We start from the raw sequence: 20,004 nt of genomic DNA on the forward strand, positions 1-20,004 counted from the left end.
TCGTTGTTTGAAAAATTATAAATATTATAAAGATATAAAAATTGTCAATTTTATTTATTGTATTTTTTTTAAAAATAAAAATTTATAAAAATGATATATGGGGTGAATGTAATTTTGTTTTTAAATTATAAAAAATTATCCACTTAATTCATAAAAAATTAAAAAATAAATAAAATTATATTTCTTGATTCATAAGGACATTTTGGTCAATTCACTATAAAAAATGGATGGAAACCTAATGAATTGGGCTAATTGTTAGACGATCGTTAAAATTAGGGGCTAACAATTATGCCAATCCATTAGATTTTTCATCCATTTTTTTTATAGTAAACTGACCAAAATGTCTTTGTGGATTAAAAATTATAATTTAATTTATTTTTTGAAAATTTCTCATTTTTTACAGATTAAGTGGATAACTTTTTTATAATTTTAAGAATTTTTTCGTCCACCCTATTTGATTTTTTTAATAATATTTTAATTTTTAAAATATTTAAAAAATATTGTAAGTGCAAAGTTGACAATTCCATACATCAATCCAAGAATTACATAATTTTATCAAACATGAGGGGGTGTTTATAATTTTTTAAAAAAATAAGAGAATATTCGTAATTATGGAAAACTTCAGAAGTAGGGGTAGGCTTTCAGGCCGGGTAGTTTGGGTCTTGACCCAACCTGATCGGGTTTGGATTTTTTCTTAAAAAATTGGGTATCGGATTACCTGATACTCGAATTAAAAAGATCGGGTCGATAATTCAGGTAGGATCGGGTGCCCTGAATTGTTTTTTTTAAAAAAAATTATGTATTTTTTCTTTTTGTCTACCATTTAGGTTTGGCCCTAGGTTTTCTTTCTCCTCCTCTTTCTTCTCTATTGCTCGCTCTTCTCTCTTGTTCTTCTTTTCAAAATCCCAAGTTCCCAACTCAAAACATCCAACCCCAACAAAAATTCATCCTCTTTTTCTCAAGCTCTAAAATTTTAAAATGTCACAAGAAGATCATGGAATTAGAATACCAAATTTAAAGGTTAATATTATTTTTTTTTTGTTTTGTATTTAGTTAATTGTATATTAAAATTTCTTACTTATTGTATATTAAAAAAATAAATATATTTAAAAAAACTAAAATTGTATATCCAAAAACATTGAAAAAGAAAATCAAAAAGTAACAAGACAGGCTGTTCGAAAACAATCTCTGTTTTTGTAGAAGCTGAAACAGCTTCTATTATTTATTTGAAGCTGAAACAGCTTCAATTTTCTACAGCTTTACGTTAATTTTTCAACTATTTTTTTAAATTTATATTATATTAATTTGTAATATTAAATCAAAATCTACTATGCTTACTTTTTAAAAAAAGAAAAAAAAAATTAAATACCCAACAGAATTCGGGTCGGGCTCGAGAAAGTTCAAGTATTTGACCCGAACTATCCGAATTTTCAAAATTCAATCCGACGCCCCACCTCTATTCAGAAAAGGTCATTCTAATTTACCCAAATATATATAGGTGAGGTGAGTGGGTGGGGATGGAAAAGGGAAGGAAAGAAGAGTGGTCTCCACACTGCTGAGCAAACGGCCCAAGAGGGAAAGTAGCACTATAATGAATGGAAATGTGGTGTAGAACTCCAACTTTTACGCGGATTCTTTGCTGAACTTTTCCAGCGTATTTAATTCAGCAACTCTTGATGACTTATAGTGCAGATTCTGAAAAGGAAAGGGCTCCAATCCAACCTATAATTATTACTTTGGACTTCCAGTCTTGCCAAATTTATTTAGGAGTAATTACATAGTTGTCCTTCAAGTTTGGTTTAATTACATAATTTTCTGTAATTTGAAAAACTACATTTATTACTCTTAACGTTTATTTTTATCCGATAAATAAAATCCTCAATTAGTTAAAATTCATAGAAAATTTTGATATTAGTAATAAGAAAAAATAAATAAAATTTCATCTTTATCCCGATTGATTTAATGTAGGTCAAACAAACTTTTTTTGACCAAGCTATCCTTATAAGAGCGAAAATATACATCACCATATGAATTAGCGTGTGAAGATGTATAAGGGTAGTTTGGTGAGAAACAAAAGATTTATTTGACCCACAATAAGTTAATTGGGGTAAATATGAAATTTTATTCAATTTTTTTTGTTGTTAATATCGAAAAATTAAGTAAACCATAACTAACGAATGTATCTATCTATAAGACGGGAATATATTTTTCTACTTATCACATAGGATTAAATTATTTTAACATGATGCACCAAAATATTAGTGTATCCCATTTTGAGCTAATCTATTTTATTTATCCATATTGCAAAGGGCATGCACATATCATCAACACGGAGTTAGAGTTATTTCATTCATTATCAGTAAATAATATATAATGACTAATACAAAGTGGGAGATGATTACTAGCCTAAGTTGTGAAATTTTTTAGTTCTATGAGTAACAAACTAATAAATAATTTATTTGGATCTAAAATAGTGACGCCTACAATAATAATTTTAATCCCAAAGCCAGAGCAAGCCCAAATTTTTGATGAATTTGCACTCATTTGCTCAGCCCAGTAGACCCAAGCCCTATTGGTCTAAACACAATTTTAGACAACAAGGACCTTGACCCAGTTCTATCGTCCTGCTGACACGATAGAGTCCATAAATCGGGCCCGATTAGCAAACCCAATTATTGAACGAGGCAGTCATATCACTTGCATTCTACATATCACGGGCGACACCACCCTAAAAGATTACTAGCAGGGACCTCGTATTTTTTAGGAACTAACTGTTGGAAGCAACAACTAACAGATTCTCTATATTTGTGGTTGACTGGACAGATTAGTTCAAACAAACATATATTTTAAGAGATAACTCCAAATTGTGGATAAGTATTATCTTTTCGAAGCTAACATCTTAAGTTCTCTGATGATATCCGTCTTGCCCATAATTAACCTGGGCTTCTCTTCCAAATTTCTCTATAAATAGAGACCTAAAGTCAGTCAACAATAAGTGATTTTCGTTCAATACACTTTCTCCATCAAACAACAATAATACAAGCACCCTGTTGCTTTTATGCACTCTACACTTGCATTTCAGCTCCCTTTTTCATATCACTTTATGTCAATTATTTTAGCATTATCTCACATTTATTTATATTTTTCTAATTTATTTCTTGTAAACAGTTACAGGCGTAACCATTAGAGTGCTACCTTTATCATGCAGGTCAGTCCCTTGATAATCTTAGAATCTTCATGAAGATCCTTCCACATTTACTATGTTGTTGGATCCCAGTAAGCATCATTACCTAATTACCACTAATTTGTATACCATTTCCTTAATTACAACCCCTTTCTATAAGAAATTTTTATTTAACTCATAAAATAAATTCTATTTTATCAATATAATATATAAATATATAAGAGATAATAGATATCATCAAAAGTTTGTATTTACTTTTCCATAAATGTACACAGCCTAAAAAGAAAATAACAAACGTCTAACTGTATAAAATCTTAAATGTAGAGATAATAAGAGATAATAGATAAGAGATAATAGATAAGAGATAATAAGTTTGTATTATATTAATTTTATCAATATAATATATAAATATATAAGAGATAATAGATATCATCAAAAGTTTGTATTTACTTTTCCATAAATGTACACAACCTAAAAAGAAAATAACAAACGTCTAACTGTATAAAATCTTAAATGCAAACTAGGCGAACACTAAAATGTTTAATATACATAGCCCAAAACTCCTGACTTTCGATGTCACGGCTGACCCACCTATTTAGAAAATAACAACACAGGTCAAAAGCCAAAGGGACTAGTAAATGCGTCCTATTACCTGAAAAGTACATGGCAATGAATAAGTTGTTTACTCAATAAGTATAGTCATTCGGCCTATATATATACACAAGCAACAAATCAAGTATAATGTAACTATACCAACAACCAATATTCGCCATACATTATCAGTAGATGTAAGAAATACCATACAGATACAATCAAACATCAACCCAAGACATAATAGTGGCGTTTTAGTTTATTTTCTTAGAGCCATGCTTAACCAAATTAGATCATCATCTCAATCACAATACTTGTTCTTCTTTTTTTTTTTTTTTTCTCGTTATCACACAATACATAACTTGTGTGATATCCCATCCTCACTGTTACTACACAACAGACAGCTCGTATGGTATCGCATCATCTCAATTGATCAATGACTGCACATAACTCGTCACATATCATCTGAAGCCATTGCAGTATGTTCCCCAATTAGGTAAGCCATCATTTCATTTTAATTTGCAATATCAATATCATTAACTTTATTATTTAATATTTATTTTCTAGTCACTAAATTTCTCATTCGATTTCACTACACAATCAATTATGCAACCACCTAATCACTCATCTACCATCCATGCCACACGATCACAAATACCCATATAATAACAATTTCACAGATATAAAGATAATCTTAACAAATAATCAACATACACGATCAAGTATATAAACAATCAATATATTATGTACATAGCAATATACATATATATATAAACCCAACAATCAATATATTATTTTTATAAAAATTTATATATATACATGAATTCAATTAATTATACTTACCTCAAATCTCAAAATTTCAGTTAACACGAACTGTTCAATCCTCCACTTTATCGTCATGTCCTATAATAAATTATAATATATACATAATCAATACCTCGTCAAAATCATAAATTCTTTCGCTCTTTTTTTTAATATATTTCTGAAAATATTTTCAGAAACCTTATTTGAAAATATTTTCAAAAATATTTTTCCACCCATTTTTCTGAAATGGGTGTTCCCCATTTCTGAAAATTTGGTTAAAAATTTGTGAAAAATTTTCTAAAACTATTTCCAGAAACAGTTTCTGAAAAATATATTTTTATATTTTCTAAAATTAAAAATATATTTTTCTAAAATTATAAAAGTTTCTAAAAATATAATATACTTTTAAAATTATAAAAGTTTGTGAAAATATAATATATTTTTCTAACATTAAAATGTATTTACTCTGAAATTATAATATTTTTTCTGTAATTTTTGTGTAATCTGTGTAATTTTTGTGAAATTTATTGTATAGTTGTGTAATTTATACAATTATTGTGTAACTTATTATATAGTGTAATTATTTGTGAAATTTATTGTATAGCTGTGTAATTCATGTAATTCTTTTGTTTTTTCATTAATATTATTAATTACACAATATTAGACTAATCCTTCCAATAATTTATATTATTATTAACATAATACAATCACAAAATTTGATTACAATTTTCAATAATAACATTATTTACGTATTAATGTCAACAAAAAGAATATTAGACTAATCTTTTCAATAATAATATTATTACATATTTGGCTAATATCTTCAATAATGTTCAACAAAGAATGCGCGTAAAAGTTGGAGTTCTACCCCACATTTCCATTATTATGCTAATTTCCCTCTTGCGCCGTTTGGTCAGCCCATGTTACCACACTTCTTTCCTTCCCTTTTCCCCTTCCCCACCCACTCACCTATATATATATGTTTCCATCTCCCACTCCTCAATTCACTCGTCGTTTCTTCACTGTTTGCTCTTCCCAGCACCTGTTTCAAGGGCCAAAGCCAAACACTCCTAGAACTGAGATTCTTTTCCATTCTTCAATTGGGGGAAGGAAGGAATCTGTTAGCCTTTCTCCACTAATTCTTTACACACCCAAGGAATTCATAGCCAAACATGGGTTTGAAGGGATTTGTTGAAGGAGGCGTTGCTTCCATTGTTGCCGGCTGCAGTACCCACCCCCTTGATTTAATCAAAGTCCGGATGCAGCTTCAGTGCGAGCCTGCTGTTCCAGCTCTCCGCCCTGCTCTCGCCTTCCACACCGCCGCTTCCCACCACATCCACCTCCCTCCTCCCCGCGTCGGACCCGTCTCTGTTGGGCTACGGATCATCCAGCAGGACGGCGCCGCTGCTCTCTTCTCTGGCGTCTCCGCCACCGTCCTCCGCCAGACCCTCTACTCCACCACCAGAATGGGTCTCTACGACATCCTCAAGACGAAATGGACGGATCCCAACACAAATAGCATGCCGTTAATGAGAAAAATTACCGCGGGACTCATCGCCGGAGGCGTCGGCGCCGCCGTGGGGAACCCCGCGGACGTGGCGATGGTCCGGATGCAGGCCGACGGCCGTCTCCCCCCGGCTCAGCGTCGCAACTACAAGAGCGTGGTGGACGCAATTACTCAGATGAGCAAGAACGAGGGGATCGGTAGCCTGTGGCGTGGGTCGTCCCTTACAGTGAACCGAGCGATGCTGGTGACGGCGTCGCAGCTGGCATCCTACGACCAGTTCAAGGAGATGATTCTGGAGAGGGATCTGATGAAGGACGGACTGGGGACCCACGTCACGGCCAGCTTCGCAGCGGGGTTCGTGGCGGCGGTGGCGTCGAACCCGGTGGACGTGATCAAAACTAGAGTGATGAACATGAAGGTGGAGACTGGGATGGCGGCGCCGTACAGTGGGGCGGTGGACTGCGCGATGAAGACGATTAAGGCAGAGGGGCCAATGGCGCTTTATAAGGGATTCATTCCCACGATATCAAGACAGGGACCATTCACTATCGTGCTCTTCGTCACATTGGAACAAGTCCGCAAATTGTTCAAGGATTTCTGAGACTCCACTCTCATTCTGCTGATGATGACGAACAACGGCAACAACAATATTTTGATGTTTATTTGAATGTATATCTTATTAATTAGTTTTAAGAGTCACAAATACTCCGTTTTATGTTATTCTTTGAAAATTATTATACTAATAGTTAAAGAAAAATATACTTCATTTTTCACACAATGTATGTACCTTAAATTTTAAGGATAATTTTACAATGAGTTCCCGAGTGGATACATAATTATGAATACTTTTTGAAAAAATTATTAATATATTTGATACTTATCAAGAAGATCACAGGTCAGAGCCCGTCACTAGAGCATAGACTGGAGTCCATCAGGAAGATCATAAATTGAATCCGATGAGCTATATCACAGTCGAGAGTCTGTGTATAGAAGTCAATAAAATCATATGATGGAGCCTATCAGCAGCTAAGCGATTAGTCTTGGGGCATAATCATTCCAAATAATAGAAGTTTGAAAAATATAGTAATAAAATTTATCATAAAGGCGATACGATACGAAAATATCCACCATAAGCTTAGTTTTAAAACATAGGGTACTAGTTACATGGTAGCATGAAATTTTGAACATTCTTATTTAAAGTCTCGATTTTCCTGATTAAGGAATAAAAATTCTTTCAATTGTATGTAATATCTCAAAAGGATCTCAATTTTCCTGATTAAGGAATAAAAGTTGCTTCAAGTGTGTGTTCAAAAGTTCCAGGTTCTACTTAGGCCACCTCAACATAACTTTTTCTTCATTAGCCTTCAACGCATGAGTTGGGGACAACATGGGGCGACCCCCTCATTCTACATGGATCAGGGTTTCTTAAGTGTATTTACATTATGGATCACATCTATCTTTTGTTCACTGCTCCATTATTGATTCGATTGTTTCATTTTTCTCGAGGTTCACAAACTTTTCTGCTCAAGCCTACAAGTTATTAAAGCTGGTAGTTGGTTTCTTAGTCAGGAACTTAAAAAAATCTCTTACTTTTAAACCTTGTGTGAAGGTGGTGGTTAATATCTCTTGGTTGGTAACGGGTATCTCCAAGGCTGTATTTGTGAAGCGATGTATGCATACCCTCAATGTTTCTTTTTCTTTCTATTATATCTGAAGAAGCCCGTGATCGTCTAGCAATGTTCTTTTTATTGCTCTCAGACTGATGTCTAAAGAGTGAAGTAAATTCTGCTTGCACTAAGTTAAGAGTTGGTTGAACGACCATTAGGCAGATTCGATTAGTGTAGTAAAAAATACTCGACATTTATAAGATGGTAGATGTGTTGGTGCTCTAAAATAATTACTTCTTTAGTTATCACATATTCATTGAAGCGGTTTATTTGCTTCAGGTGAGGGGTCTCTCTGTGCTCCAGTTACCAAAGCTCCAACAACTCGCGGCGGAGGGTTTTCCATGTAGTGATGGTTACTTTGTGGTCCTCTTCCTTGCTGGTGTGACCAGTAGGGATAAACTCATCTTGCTGGAGCACGACAGAAGATGCGAATGGTAGCTGGCCTCGACCTCTTCCTCCTGATGAACCAGGCGTGCTAAAACTAGACATGTTACCTACTCTTATGTCTGAGGTTGGTAACGGAATCATTGGTGAAGTAGGAGCAGGCATGTCGCAGAAAACTGTATTGAGAGCAGGAGCAATGATCTTTTGATGCGATCGTCAAACATCAGGTTTGCTTCAGGGAGTGGAGCTGACGAGTCAGCAGAATGAGAGGTGTTTGACATGCTCCCTTGTTGGCAATAGGAGTTGGAGGGTTTCGGAGGTAGATCATGGCAGTGGCAGCGAGGATCCTACTGATGTAGTCATCACACAACAGGTTGCTTCAGGGAACATAGCTGGCAAGTTAATAGCAATGAGAAGGGTTTGACCAGCTCCCGCATTTGCAGTAGGAACATGAAGGTTTTGGAGGGTTGTGCTAACAGCTTCATCAGTAGGATCCTCGCTGCATCAGTAGGATCCTCGCTGCATCTGTCATGATCTACCTCCAAACCCTCCAACTCCTATTGCCAGCAAGGGAGCATGTCAAACACCCCTTCTGACTCGTCAGCTCCGCTCCCTGAAGCAAACCTGATGTTTGACGATTGCATCAACAGATCATAGCTCCTTCTCTCAATACAATTTTCCGCGACATGCATGCTCCTACTTCACCATTGCTTCAGTTACCAGCCTCAAACATAAGAGTAGGTAAAATGTCTAGCTCTAGCACGCTTGGTCCATCAGGAGGAAAAGATCGAGGCCAACTACCATTCGCATCTTCTATTGTGTTCCAGTAAAATGAGTTTATCCCTACTGGTCACACCAGCAAGGAAGCGGACAATAAAGTAACCATCATTGCATGGCAACCCCTCCACCGCGAGTTGTTGGAGCTTCGATAACTGGAGCTCGGGGAGACCCCTCACTTGAAGCGAAGAAACCGCTTCAACAGAGAGGTAAAAACTGAAGAAGTCTCTACTTATTTCAGAGCGCCAACACATCTACCATCTTATAACGGTACAAGGCAGTCAAAGAAAGGTATATATAAATTTAGGGTAAATTATATTTTTTTCATACGAACTATATCCGTTTTTACACTTTGACATCAAAAATTTTTTTTTTTGTGTCAACTTACTATCTCAACTTTGCGAAATTTGCACTTTGTCATATATGACATTCTTTTTGTTGATTTTTTGTCAGAAAAACATCTCATTCTGTGCATATATATATATATATATATATATATACATAAATATCACATCACATAATCCTAAAATATCACATGTGCACTGTATGTGATGTTTTTTCGATAAAAAACTTGATAAAAAATAGTTATAAATGATAAGTGCAAAATTTCATAAAATTAAATTGTAAATTAAAACAAACAAAAGTTTAGATTGCAAAGAATGAAAACAGTCATAGTTTGGGTGGCAAAATATAATTAATCCATGAATTTATGAAAGTTTAATTTTATTTTTGAAAACATGTTATACCTGATCATAAGCAGGAAAAAGATAGTTGGACTGTAAGTTTTCTTTAAAAGGCCAAAAATGCTCATTAATTAGGCCTAAGGACCCATATTATTATTATTATTTTAAAAGTTGAAGGATTAAAGTAAAACTTCAATATGTTTGGTGAATGAAAATGAATTAGTGGCAATATATGAGGTTTAAAACTGTAATTATCACTTGTGTGAAAAATGAATATATTTTTCTTTAACTATCAGTATAATAATTTTCAAAGAATAACATAAAACACAGTATTTGTTACTGTTTAAGACTAATTAATAAGATTTACATTCACATAATGATCAAAATTGTTGTTGCCGTTGTTGTTATTGTTCGTCATCATCATCGTCTAGAAATCCTTGAACAATTTGCGAACTTGTTCCAATGTGACGAAGAGCACAATTGTGAATGGTCCCTGCCTTGATATGGTGGGAATGAATCCCTTGTAAAGCGCCATTGGCCCCTCTGCCTTAATCGTCTTCATCGCGCAGTCCACCGCCCCACTGTACGGCGCCGCCATCCCCGCCTCCACCTTCATGTTCATCACTCTTGTCTTGATCACGTCCACCGGGTTCGACGCCACCGCCGCCACGAATCCCGCTGCGAAGCTTGCCGTGACGTGGGTCCCCAGTCCGTCCTTCATGAGATCCCTCTCCAGAATCATCTCCTTGAACTGGTCGTAGGACGCCAGCTGCGACGCCGTCACCAGCATCGCTCGGTTCACCGTGAGGGACGATCCGCGCCAGAGACTGCCGATCCCCTCGTTCTTGCTCATCTGAGTAATTGCGTCCACCACGCTCTTGTAGTTGCGGCGCTGAGCCGGGGGGAGACGGCCGTCGGCCTGCATCCGGACCATTGCCACGTCCGCGGGGTTCCCCACGGCGGCGCCGACGCCTCCAGCGACGAGTCCCGCAGTAATTTTTCTCATTAACGGCATGTTATTTGTGTTGGGATCCGTCCATTTCGTCTTGAGGATGTCGTAGAGACCCATTCTGGTGGTGGAGTAGAGGGTCTGGCGGAGGACGGTGGCGGAGACGCCAGAGAAGAGGGCAGCGGCGCCATCCTGCTGGATGATCCGTAGCCCAACAGAGACGGGCCCGACGCGGGGAGGAGGGAGGTGGATGTGGTGGGAGGCGGCGGTGTGGAAGGCGAGAGCAGGGCGGAGAGATTGAACAGCAGGCTCGCCCTGAAGCTGCATCCGGACCTTGATTAAATCAAGGGGGTGGGTACTGCAGCCGGCAACAATGGAAGCAACACCTCCTTCAACAAATCCCTTCAACCCCATGTTTGGCTATGAATTCTTTGTGTGTAAAAAAATGGAGCAAAGAAAGCAGAAGAATCTGAGAAGAAAAGCAGTTGGAAGCAGAGTAGAGATGGGAGTAGAGTTCTTTGCCCTTAAGATATCTGCTGGTAAGAGAAAACAGTGGAGAAACGATGAGTGGATATTGGAGTATATATAGGAGACTGAGTGAGTGAGAGAGGGAGGATTGGAAGGAAGAGGGGAGGAAAGAAGCGTTCTTAGGTTTCAACAAGGAATGGTCCGACAGTGACAGAACGGCGGAAGTGGCTTCAAACCAAAGTTTACGCGGACTAATAGCTGAACTTTTCCAACATGTTTAATTTAGTCTTCTGGAGATTATTAAAAGGGAATTCTAAATCAGGCAGGTCAAGAATTTCGATAAGATATTCAACATTTTGATTCATTGCATACATAATAAATAAATGGGGCTCTCTGTGTCCAGATCAGGAACTGTTTTTTTTTCTAATTCTTGTTAAAATTTATGATTTTACAATTTATATGATTTTTGTAAATTATTTTATGAGAGTGTTTGCGAAAAGTTATCACTATGTTTGTTTTAATTTCTATTTTATTTTCGAGACAAGTCAAAATATACTCAATGTTTGTCATCATTCAAAAACACTTTATTTAGGTATTTTTAACTGTTTTAGAATAAATACATATATATACACACACATATATATAAATATATATAAAAAAGACATGATTTGACATGAATAGTAATTTGTCTCCCAAAATACAACATTAAATATATAATACTTATTTTAAATTATCTTAAAAAATAAATCCAAACATATATACTATCTCCAACACACACTTATTTATTTTTATTTTTCTCTCTCTATCTCCATAAAACACAACAAAACACTCAAAAAATGAATCCAAACATTGTGTATATTCTTTTAGAAGTGATTTTTGTAGAAAAATTGCAAGTTGTAGCATAATCAGTAGATGTTATTTTAAAATGAATTAAATACTCTTTGCGCTCTTGAACTATGCATGTTGTCTCATTTACACCCCTAAAATATGAAAGGTAAGAAAATAGCCCTGACAAAATAATTTTATATTGATAAGACCAAAATGTCCTTCTCGCTTTCTCCTATACTTTTTTATTCTACTTCCTAAAAATGTTTTATCCCAAACTACATCTAGTGATTTAAAATTTTGCTCACAATATATTTTATAAATAATATTTATAATTTATAATTTTTTTATAAATTTTGAAACACAAAAAATATTTATAAGCTCAATATATGCAAATATAATTTAAAAAATAAATAAGTTATGCTAAAAAGTACAAGTAAATATGTAATGCATATAATATTTTTACCAGTTGTGTAAAAAATATAACAATTTATAGAGTTTATACAAATTCTATACTCAGTTAAATAAAAAAGTTTATAATAATTCAAATTATAGTTAGGAGAATAATTGTAATAGAGATATTTTAGGAGTGTAAATAATAAGAGCATTTTAGTTATAAAAAATTAGTGTATATCATGAGATGTCATTTTATTACGTTTTATAATTTAGGGGTGTAATTGTAGTTCATGCATAGTTCAAGGGTGCAAAGTATATTTAACCCTTTTTAAAAAAGTCAAAGGCAGACAAAAAAATTAAATTAGATCGTATCTGGGGAAAAAAATGCATCTAACACAAGCTTAATTAATCATAGGTTGTTTCGTCCCTATGTGTAAAAATATACTATTTTTGCTTAATATTTACACTTGTCTTTTGATAATAATAATAATTTATTTTTTTTAAAAAAATTATTTCAATTTGTATGAAAAAAAGAAAATCTTCGTCCTATAGCTTTGGTCTGAATTCATTTTGGTCCTTTATCTTTGGTAATAATAGATTTAGTTATTGATGTATCAATTCTGTGTAAATTTGGTCCTTTAGTCTAATTTATGACTCTTTTGCCCTTTTTGAGGCTAATAATACATTTAATGCTCTAAGTGCAATATAAACAAATATTATTTTAACCTGAACTCTTATATCATTTTAGGCGAGCGTTAGCTATGAGATGCAAAATGAATTGATATATATGGACTAAAATTGCTTTTACAAAGTTGTGTGGGATAAAATTATCGAAATTGGGTGAAAGGACTAAAATTAAGCAATTTTAGAAGTTATCAGATTAAAACTAAAACTGGTAAATTTAAAAAACTAAAATTAATAGCAGGCAAAGTTAAAAAACTCAACAAATAAATTTCCCCAGTTAGTATATTGCATATTTGAATATTTATCATTTATATTATTAAAATATTAAATACTAATAGAAATTTGAATGTTTAATTTGATCATGCTCCTACTATGTAATATAATTGTTTGTTCATACACAATAAAGAGAATGCATAATTGCCAAATTATTCATAGCAATTTAATTTATATTTTCAATGATGCAGGAATATAATATCAAATAATATAAAAAAATATTAAAATATTAAAATATTAAATATCTAAAATTTATAAGTTTTGCTAGTGATAAATTATTCAAATTATCTGAAAATTCTACATCAACTTTAGATCAATATCTTAAAAACTAGACTGATAATTGAATTAGATAAATTATTGGGTCACTGATCCGACCAGTCAGATCGAAATGAAAATATCAATTGACCCGAGCCATGCTATTTACATGCATATATATCAACGCATTATATATCAATTGATTAAATAAATACTATTTATAACAACTTATAAAGATGATAAAATTAATTAAATACAAATTATAACAATTTAACAATAAAAAAATGAATAAACCTCTTGGAGGAGCAAATTAAACTGATTTTCAAGCTAATAAAAATTTAAAATTTAAAACCCCCCAAAGTATTGAAGCTTGAATACTTTTATTGCTTCTAGTTTTGAATCAAACATAAGTAGCAATTAATTCATTGTCCCACATTGAAAAAGCATAATTAAGCTCAAACGTTTTAGGCTATAAATATAGTGACAGTTTGCTTAAATAATAGTTTGTAAAACATGTACTTCTATAATTCATTATGTTGTCTTTTAGTGAAATATATATTTAATTAGTGGAATATTTAATTAACTACATTATCTTTTTTAAAAAAAGTCAAAACTGGTTTAGCCGATTACTTGATTTCCATTGATTTTGACTTTACTAGTTTCAACCATATGAATTGGTCTAGAGAAATAATTGTTTCCCATTGAATCGGACGGTCTAGGTTGGGTCTGAAAACACTACTTTAGATAAGCAATTTTGATAATAAATTAAAAGCGCTTTTTAAATTTAAAAGTAGCTGTTTTTTAAATTTAAAAGTTGAAAAACGCTTTTTGATACTTTTGCATAGTACCTACGTTAGATGGTCAACTTTGATAGGTTTTTTGGATGTTAGTGTAGTGATATTATTTTGCTAGGGGGTGTTTTATATGGTTGATTTTTTGGACAACTGTTGTGATGCATACTCTGTAGAGTATTACGGGGGCTTATTTATTTTATTAAATTAAAATAACATAATTAAAATATTTTTCATTAACAAAAATAGCAAGTTGTGGATATCATCGATGATTTGCTTTTTTTTTTTTTTTGAAATTTTAAACAAGAGTCGTGGATTGCATTCACGATTTAGAGATTTTTTCTTTTTAAAAAAAATATTATTGTTTGTTATAATTATTAATTAATAATTATAAATTTAAATATTTTACTAATTAAATTAATATTAAATTTAAAAATTTATTAATTAAAAAAATATAATTAATTATTGCAAATATTACTTATAGTTTGCTATCCCCGCACTGACACATAAGGATCTTGGCGTTGTTAGTATTCTTGTATTTGACGCATTTGTGGCCAGTGTATCTCATTTTGAATACATGTTGTCTGGCTTCGACCAGAGCGAGTAGAGACATGAAGAATAGTGTCGTAGACGAATTCAAATTTTGGACATCCCATTAATCTTCTGTAATCAAAGGTTGGAAGGACTTAAAACATGTCCTTCTGTAAGTTGTCAAATCATAATAATCCTTAATCATTGATAACGTGCTAATCATATACGCGGCACATACCTTTTGAGCATAAGAACAAGGGATCCCAAATTGACTCCATTTGCCACATAAACATTCTCGAGTGACAATTTCGACAATGCTGGTATTTAGTCCATGTCCATGGTAACACTTTGTAATGATCGAGGTAAACTGTTCAAATTGATGGTATATCGTGACTGCAATGCACAAGACCTTTTCTGGACCAAAGTTTGAACAACTTGTATACATAGTCCATCCAGAATTGATTTGTTGTTTAACATTATACTATTTCTCATTATCATCTCACGAAAATAATGGATAGAAGGGGAAAACGTTATTTCTACTATTGCAATCATAGGCAAGCAAAAATCCATTTCATAACTCCATTAATGTACTCTGATATGTTGGTTGTTAGAGTACTGCACCGTCATATGCCATCATGAAAAGTTGTTCATTTTTTCTTTTCAATCAATCATAGAGTTTTGGAAGAGAGAGAGAGAGAGAGAGTTTTGTGTGTGTGCGTGAGAGAGAGAGAGAGAGAGAGAGAGAGTTTCAACCAATCACACTGACAGTCACATGCAAAGCACATAGCATTTTCATCATATTTCTAACGGCGGGACTAATTTTGTACAAAAATATAAATGTATGGGACCAACATTGATTATTTTTAAAATTATGGGATGAAACTTGCAAAGGATTCTATAGTTTGGGGCTATTTCCCTACAAAACCTGTTCTGCCAGTCTACCCTCTATCAAACCAATGACACTAACGTATTTTTGCTTTTTTTGTCATAATTTTTAACAGTGTGACTAGTTTTGTAAAAGAAAATATTAAAATATGGGACTAAATTTGACTATTTCCAAAACAATGGGACTAAACATGTGAAGTGCTCTATAATATGGGATTAATTTTGCAATTAACACCATTTTTCAAGCTAGAAAAAATTACACTTTTAGTCCCATATAATAAAATGTATTATATTTTTTATCCTATAATTTACTGACTTAGCACGTTTCGCCTTTAGAATAAATACCGTAACGTTTTTAATTCTATAGATAAAAATCCTGACGTATTTGGTCCCATCAAATTTATAAATACATTATCCCAAGACAAAAAAACAAGTTCACAATTCAAGTTGCACCAAGTGTGGCAAATTGTTATATAATAACAGGACCAAAATGTTGGTGACTGCATTTATGGTACAACTTGATTTCAATTTGGGTGTTGATGGTATAAGTTGGCAGTTGAGATCAAGTCAACAAGTATTTAAGCTACTTCATTAATTAGTACACTATACAAAATACCAACGAAATCAAACATGTTAATAATCTTTTTAATTCTTAGTTCCATAAAAAAAATAATAAGACGTTATAATTCTTACTTTCACAGTTTAGGAAAACGGATCGAGTATGCTAAGAATGTTTGGTGCTTCATAAGCATCGATATATTTATGAACTAGCATGGGTATCACTGCAATAAATATAATATTTAATCATGATTAATTGTCATAATTAATAATAAATAGTCGTAGCAAATAGTTATTGATTATGACCATGCAATAATTGTGGCTGTGATTTTTGCCGGTGTTGCTAAAATATTTGCCATTATAAATATTTTTATCATGACTATTAGCTGTGATAAATAATTTTATTATGATAGAAAGACTAGTTTTTTGCATCAATTTTATGTAATTATGATTAATAATAGTTATTTGCTATTATTTTTTTTTATCATAACCATTAATATTGTGGTAAATAATAATTCTCTTTTAGCGTATAGAGATGGCAAATGGGAGGGCAAAGCTAGGCCCCCATTTTAGATGTGAATTATCGCGACTTGATTTTTATTTTATATGGAACCAGCTAGGCTTGGAGCGGATCTCAGGTCTGGTTCAACACTCGTCGCAGACTTGCCTCAAATATTATTTATAAATATATCTAATTTAGTTTTTTTTTTTTTGAAAAAAAATTACTTTTATTTATTGTATATATTTATGAAATAACTTAACACATAATAATAATTTATTAGTGATAGGGGAATATCCCCTTGTTAGGGGATGAAATACCTCACATGTATAAAGGTCCGCCTTCCCCTCCATCAGGTTGGGTTCCCCGACCCGACCCATTCCAATGAACTCGAAGAAAGGGCCGTAGATCTTGTGATCGCTCCCGACTGGAGATTATACTGTGTGGACCAATTAATTAGTGGGCGCATTTGACCTTATAAATATACTTACTATATTTTGTTTATGATAACATTCAAATACTCTATTCGATCTTGATCTCAAGCTCACTTAACTAGGGACCTTCCATCGAGTCTAATGGTATTGTCTTTTCTCATGTTCCAAATTTTATATAGGCACCTTGAAGAGACCTCGACCTTCGATTCAAATTAATGTGAAATTTATAAATAATATTTTAACTTTTTAAAAATATATTGATTAATTGAAGAAAAAGATTAATTGAATTTTCTGGGGTAGACCCGTGAGGCTCCAAACCCGAATCGAGGCTAGGGTCATAGTTATTAAAAATAAAAAATATTAAAGTTATTAAAAATGTGGAAAAAAAAATGTTTAATGAGAGTAAATAAAAAAAGCTTGATTCCAATCATTGTCTAAAGCGAAAAGAAGAATACATACTTAGGTTCATGGTATAGAATAGCTTAGAAACCGTAAGAGATAAAAATATTTTTATAATATATTAGTATTTCACTTTTATTCTTCATACAATGATTTTTTTTTTCATAACTACATAAAAATTTTGGGAAAAAACAATTTTGAAAAACTAAAATTAACTATGATGTATAGACACGGACATGGCGACGCAAATCCAATACAACACGAACACAATAACAATTTTGTTTTAAAAAAAATTAGAATATGATATGAAACTGACACGACTACGTATAATATATTTCTTTTATTATATATATATATATATTCTCTATTTCTCATTAAATTAAAATATGCAATATGAAATATATATAAATAAATATAAAAAAACATGCTTTATATCTATATTCTTAATCAAATATGGCTAAAATATAAATATAATCAATTTATTTCAGAAAATACACAATGAAAAAATTTTAATCATCCGTATTAGTTAAATCATCATTGATCATCTCTCAAATTTTTACTAATTTCATCTCAAAACTTTTAGTGTGAGAGAAGTGAACTAATTTTTGTTTTTATATTTTATTAAGCCCATAACTCTATTTTATTTTAAAGACAAATCAAAACTTTTTGAAAATATAAATTTTCTTTTAAACGTGTCCAAAACGTGTCAGGCACGCCTAATGCAATTTTTTTGTTATTTTATATTTTTGGACACACAGACGTCGTGACAGGAACGTGATTGAGCTGCGTCCATATCCATATCTATGTTAAATACACGTCCGACATTATATCAAATAATTTTTTGAAATATCCGTGGACTATATATTATTAATTATGGGTGACCCAATAAAGTCCACATGTTGGCCTAAATGATCAAAATTTAGAAAAAATCAGCAAGTAGGCCGCGTAATAGTTGGAGTCAAAGACTCGAGACTGATTCCCAATGTAATACTAATTTTTGCTCTCTGCTTTCTATGGGTAAGTGTGTGTACTGTGTGTAAAACAATTTCCTCCCTTTTTCCTACCACTCCCATCCTATAAATTCCATCTCAAGTACTCTGATTCACTCATCATTTCCTCACTGCTTTTCTGCTTAGCCCTCCAGTGAAGATCAACTCTACTTCCAACTGCTCTTCTTCTTGCTTATCAATTTTTCACTTTGTTTATAGTGTTCTTCAGATTTTTCCATTCTTTGAGTTGGGAAAGGAATCGGGTTTTTGTTTCTTCATTAATCTTTACGCTCAGAAGGAATTCAATTTTCCCATTCTTTCCAGACATGGGTTTGAAGGGATTTGTTGAAGGAGGCGTTGCTTCCATTGTTGCCGGCTGCAGTACCCACCCCCTTGATTTAATCAAGGTCCGGATGCAGCTTCAGGGCGAGCCTGCTGTTCAATCTCTCCGCCCTGCTCTCGCCTTCCACACCGCCGCCTCCCACCACATCCACCTCCCTCCTCCCCGCGTCGGACCCGTCTCTGTTGGGCTACGGATCATCCAGCAGGATGGAGCCGCTGCCCTCTTCTCTGGCGTCTCCGCCACCGTCCTCCGCCAGACCCTCTACTCCACCACCAGAATGGGTCTCTACGACATCCTCAAGACGAAATGGACGGATCCCAACACAAATAACATGTCGTTAATGAGAAAAATTACTGCGGGACTCATTGCCGGAGGCGTTGGCGCCGCCGTGGGGAATCCTGCGGACGTGGCGATGGTCCGGATGCAGGCCGACGGCCGTCTCCCCCCGGCTCAGCGCCGCAACTACAAGAGCGTGGTGGACGCAATTACTCAGATGAGCAAGAACGAGGGGATCGGCAGTCTCTGGCGCGGATCGTCCCTCACGGTGAACCGAGCGATGCTGGTGACGGCGTCGCAGCTGGCGTCCTACGACCAGTTCAAGGAGATGATTCTGGAGAGGGATCTGATGAAGGACGGACTGGGGACCCACGTCACGGCCAGCTTCGCAGCGGGGTTCGTGGCGGCGGTGGCGTCGAACCCAGTGGACGTGATCAAGACAAGAGTGATGAACATGAAGGTGGAGGCGGGGATGGCGGCGCCGTACAGTGGGGCGGTGGACTGCGCGATGAAGACGATTAAGGCAGAGGGGCCAATGGCGCTTTACAAGGGATTCATTCCCACCATATCAAGGCAGGGACCATTCACAATTGTGCTCTTCGTCACATTGGAACAAGTTCGCAAATTGTTCAAGGATTTCTAGACGATGATGATGACGAACAATAACAACAACGGCAACAACAATTTTGATCATTATGTGAATGTAAATCTTATTAATTAGTCTTAAACAGTAACAAATACTGTGTTTTATGTTATTCTTTGAAAATTATTATTATACTAATACTTAAAGAAAAATATACCACATATTTCACACAATGCATGTAGCATAAATTTAAGGGTAATTTTGCAATA

The 20,004-nt window shown here is 34.0% G+C and overlaps 1 protein-coding gene and 2 pseudogenes across 1 annotated transcript; 2 read left to right on the forward strand and 1 right to left on the reverse strand.

Annotated features, from left to right (window-relative positions):
- The first annotated feature begins 5,576 nt into the window (after positions 1-5,576).
- On the forward strand, positions 5,577-6,902 carry LOC105178258 (mitochondrial uncoupling protein 5 pseudogene; annotated as a pseudogene).
- Positions 6,903-9,912: 3,010 nt separating this feature from the next.
- Positions 9,913-11,111, reverse strand: LOC105178259 (mitochondrial uncoupling protein 5-like). The gene has a single exon (XM_088884488.1). It carries the CDS (start codon positions 10,958-10,960, stop codon positions 10,025-10,027), a length of 936 nt encoding a protein of 311 aa, XP_088740614.1. The 5' UTR covers positions 10,961-11,111; the 3' UTR covers positions 9,913-10,024.
- Positions 11,112-18,640: 7,529 nt separating this feature from the next.
- On the forward strand, positions 18,641-19,907 carry LOC105178260 (mitochondrial uncoupling protein 5 pseudogene; annotated as a pseudogene).
- Positions 19,908-20,004: the final 97 nt, after the last annotated feature.

Source organism: Sesamum indicum, linkage group LG9 (genome assembly GCF_026168435.1).
Source record: "Sesamum indicum cultivar Baizhima isolate 11 linkage group LG9, ASM2616843v1, whole genome shotgun sequence".
Classification (NCBI taxonomy): Eukaryota; Viridiplantae; Streptophyta; class Magnoliopsida; order Lamiales; family Pedaliaceae; genus Sesamum; species Sesamum indicum.

Coding starts and splice junctions, on each gene's coding strand:
- LOC105178259 (XM_088884488.1), bottom strand. CDS start 10,960: ATGGGGTTGAAGGGATTTGTTGAAGGAGGTGTTGCTTCCATTGTTGCC.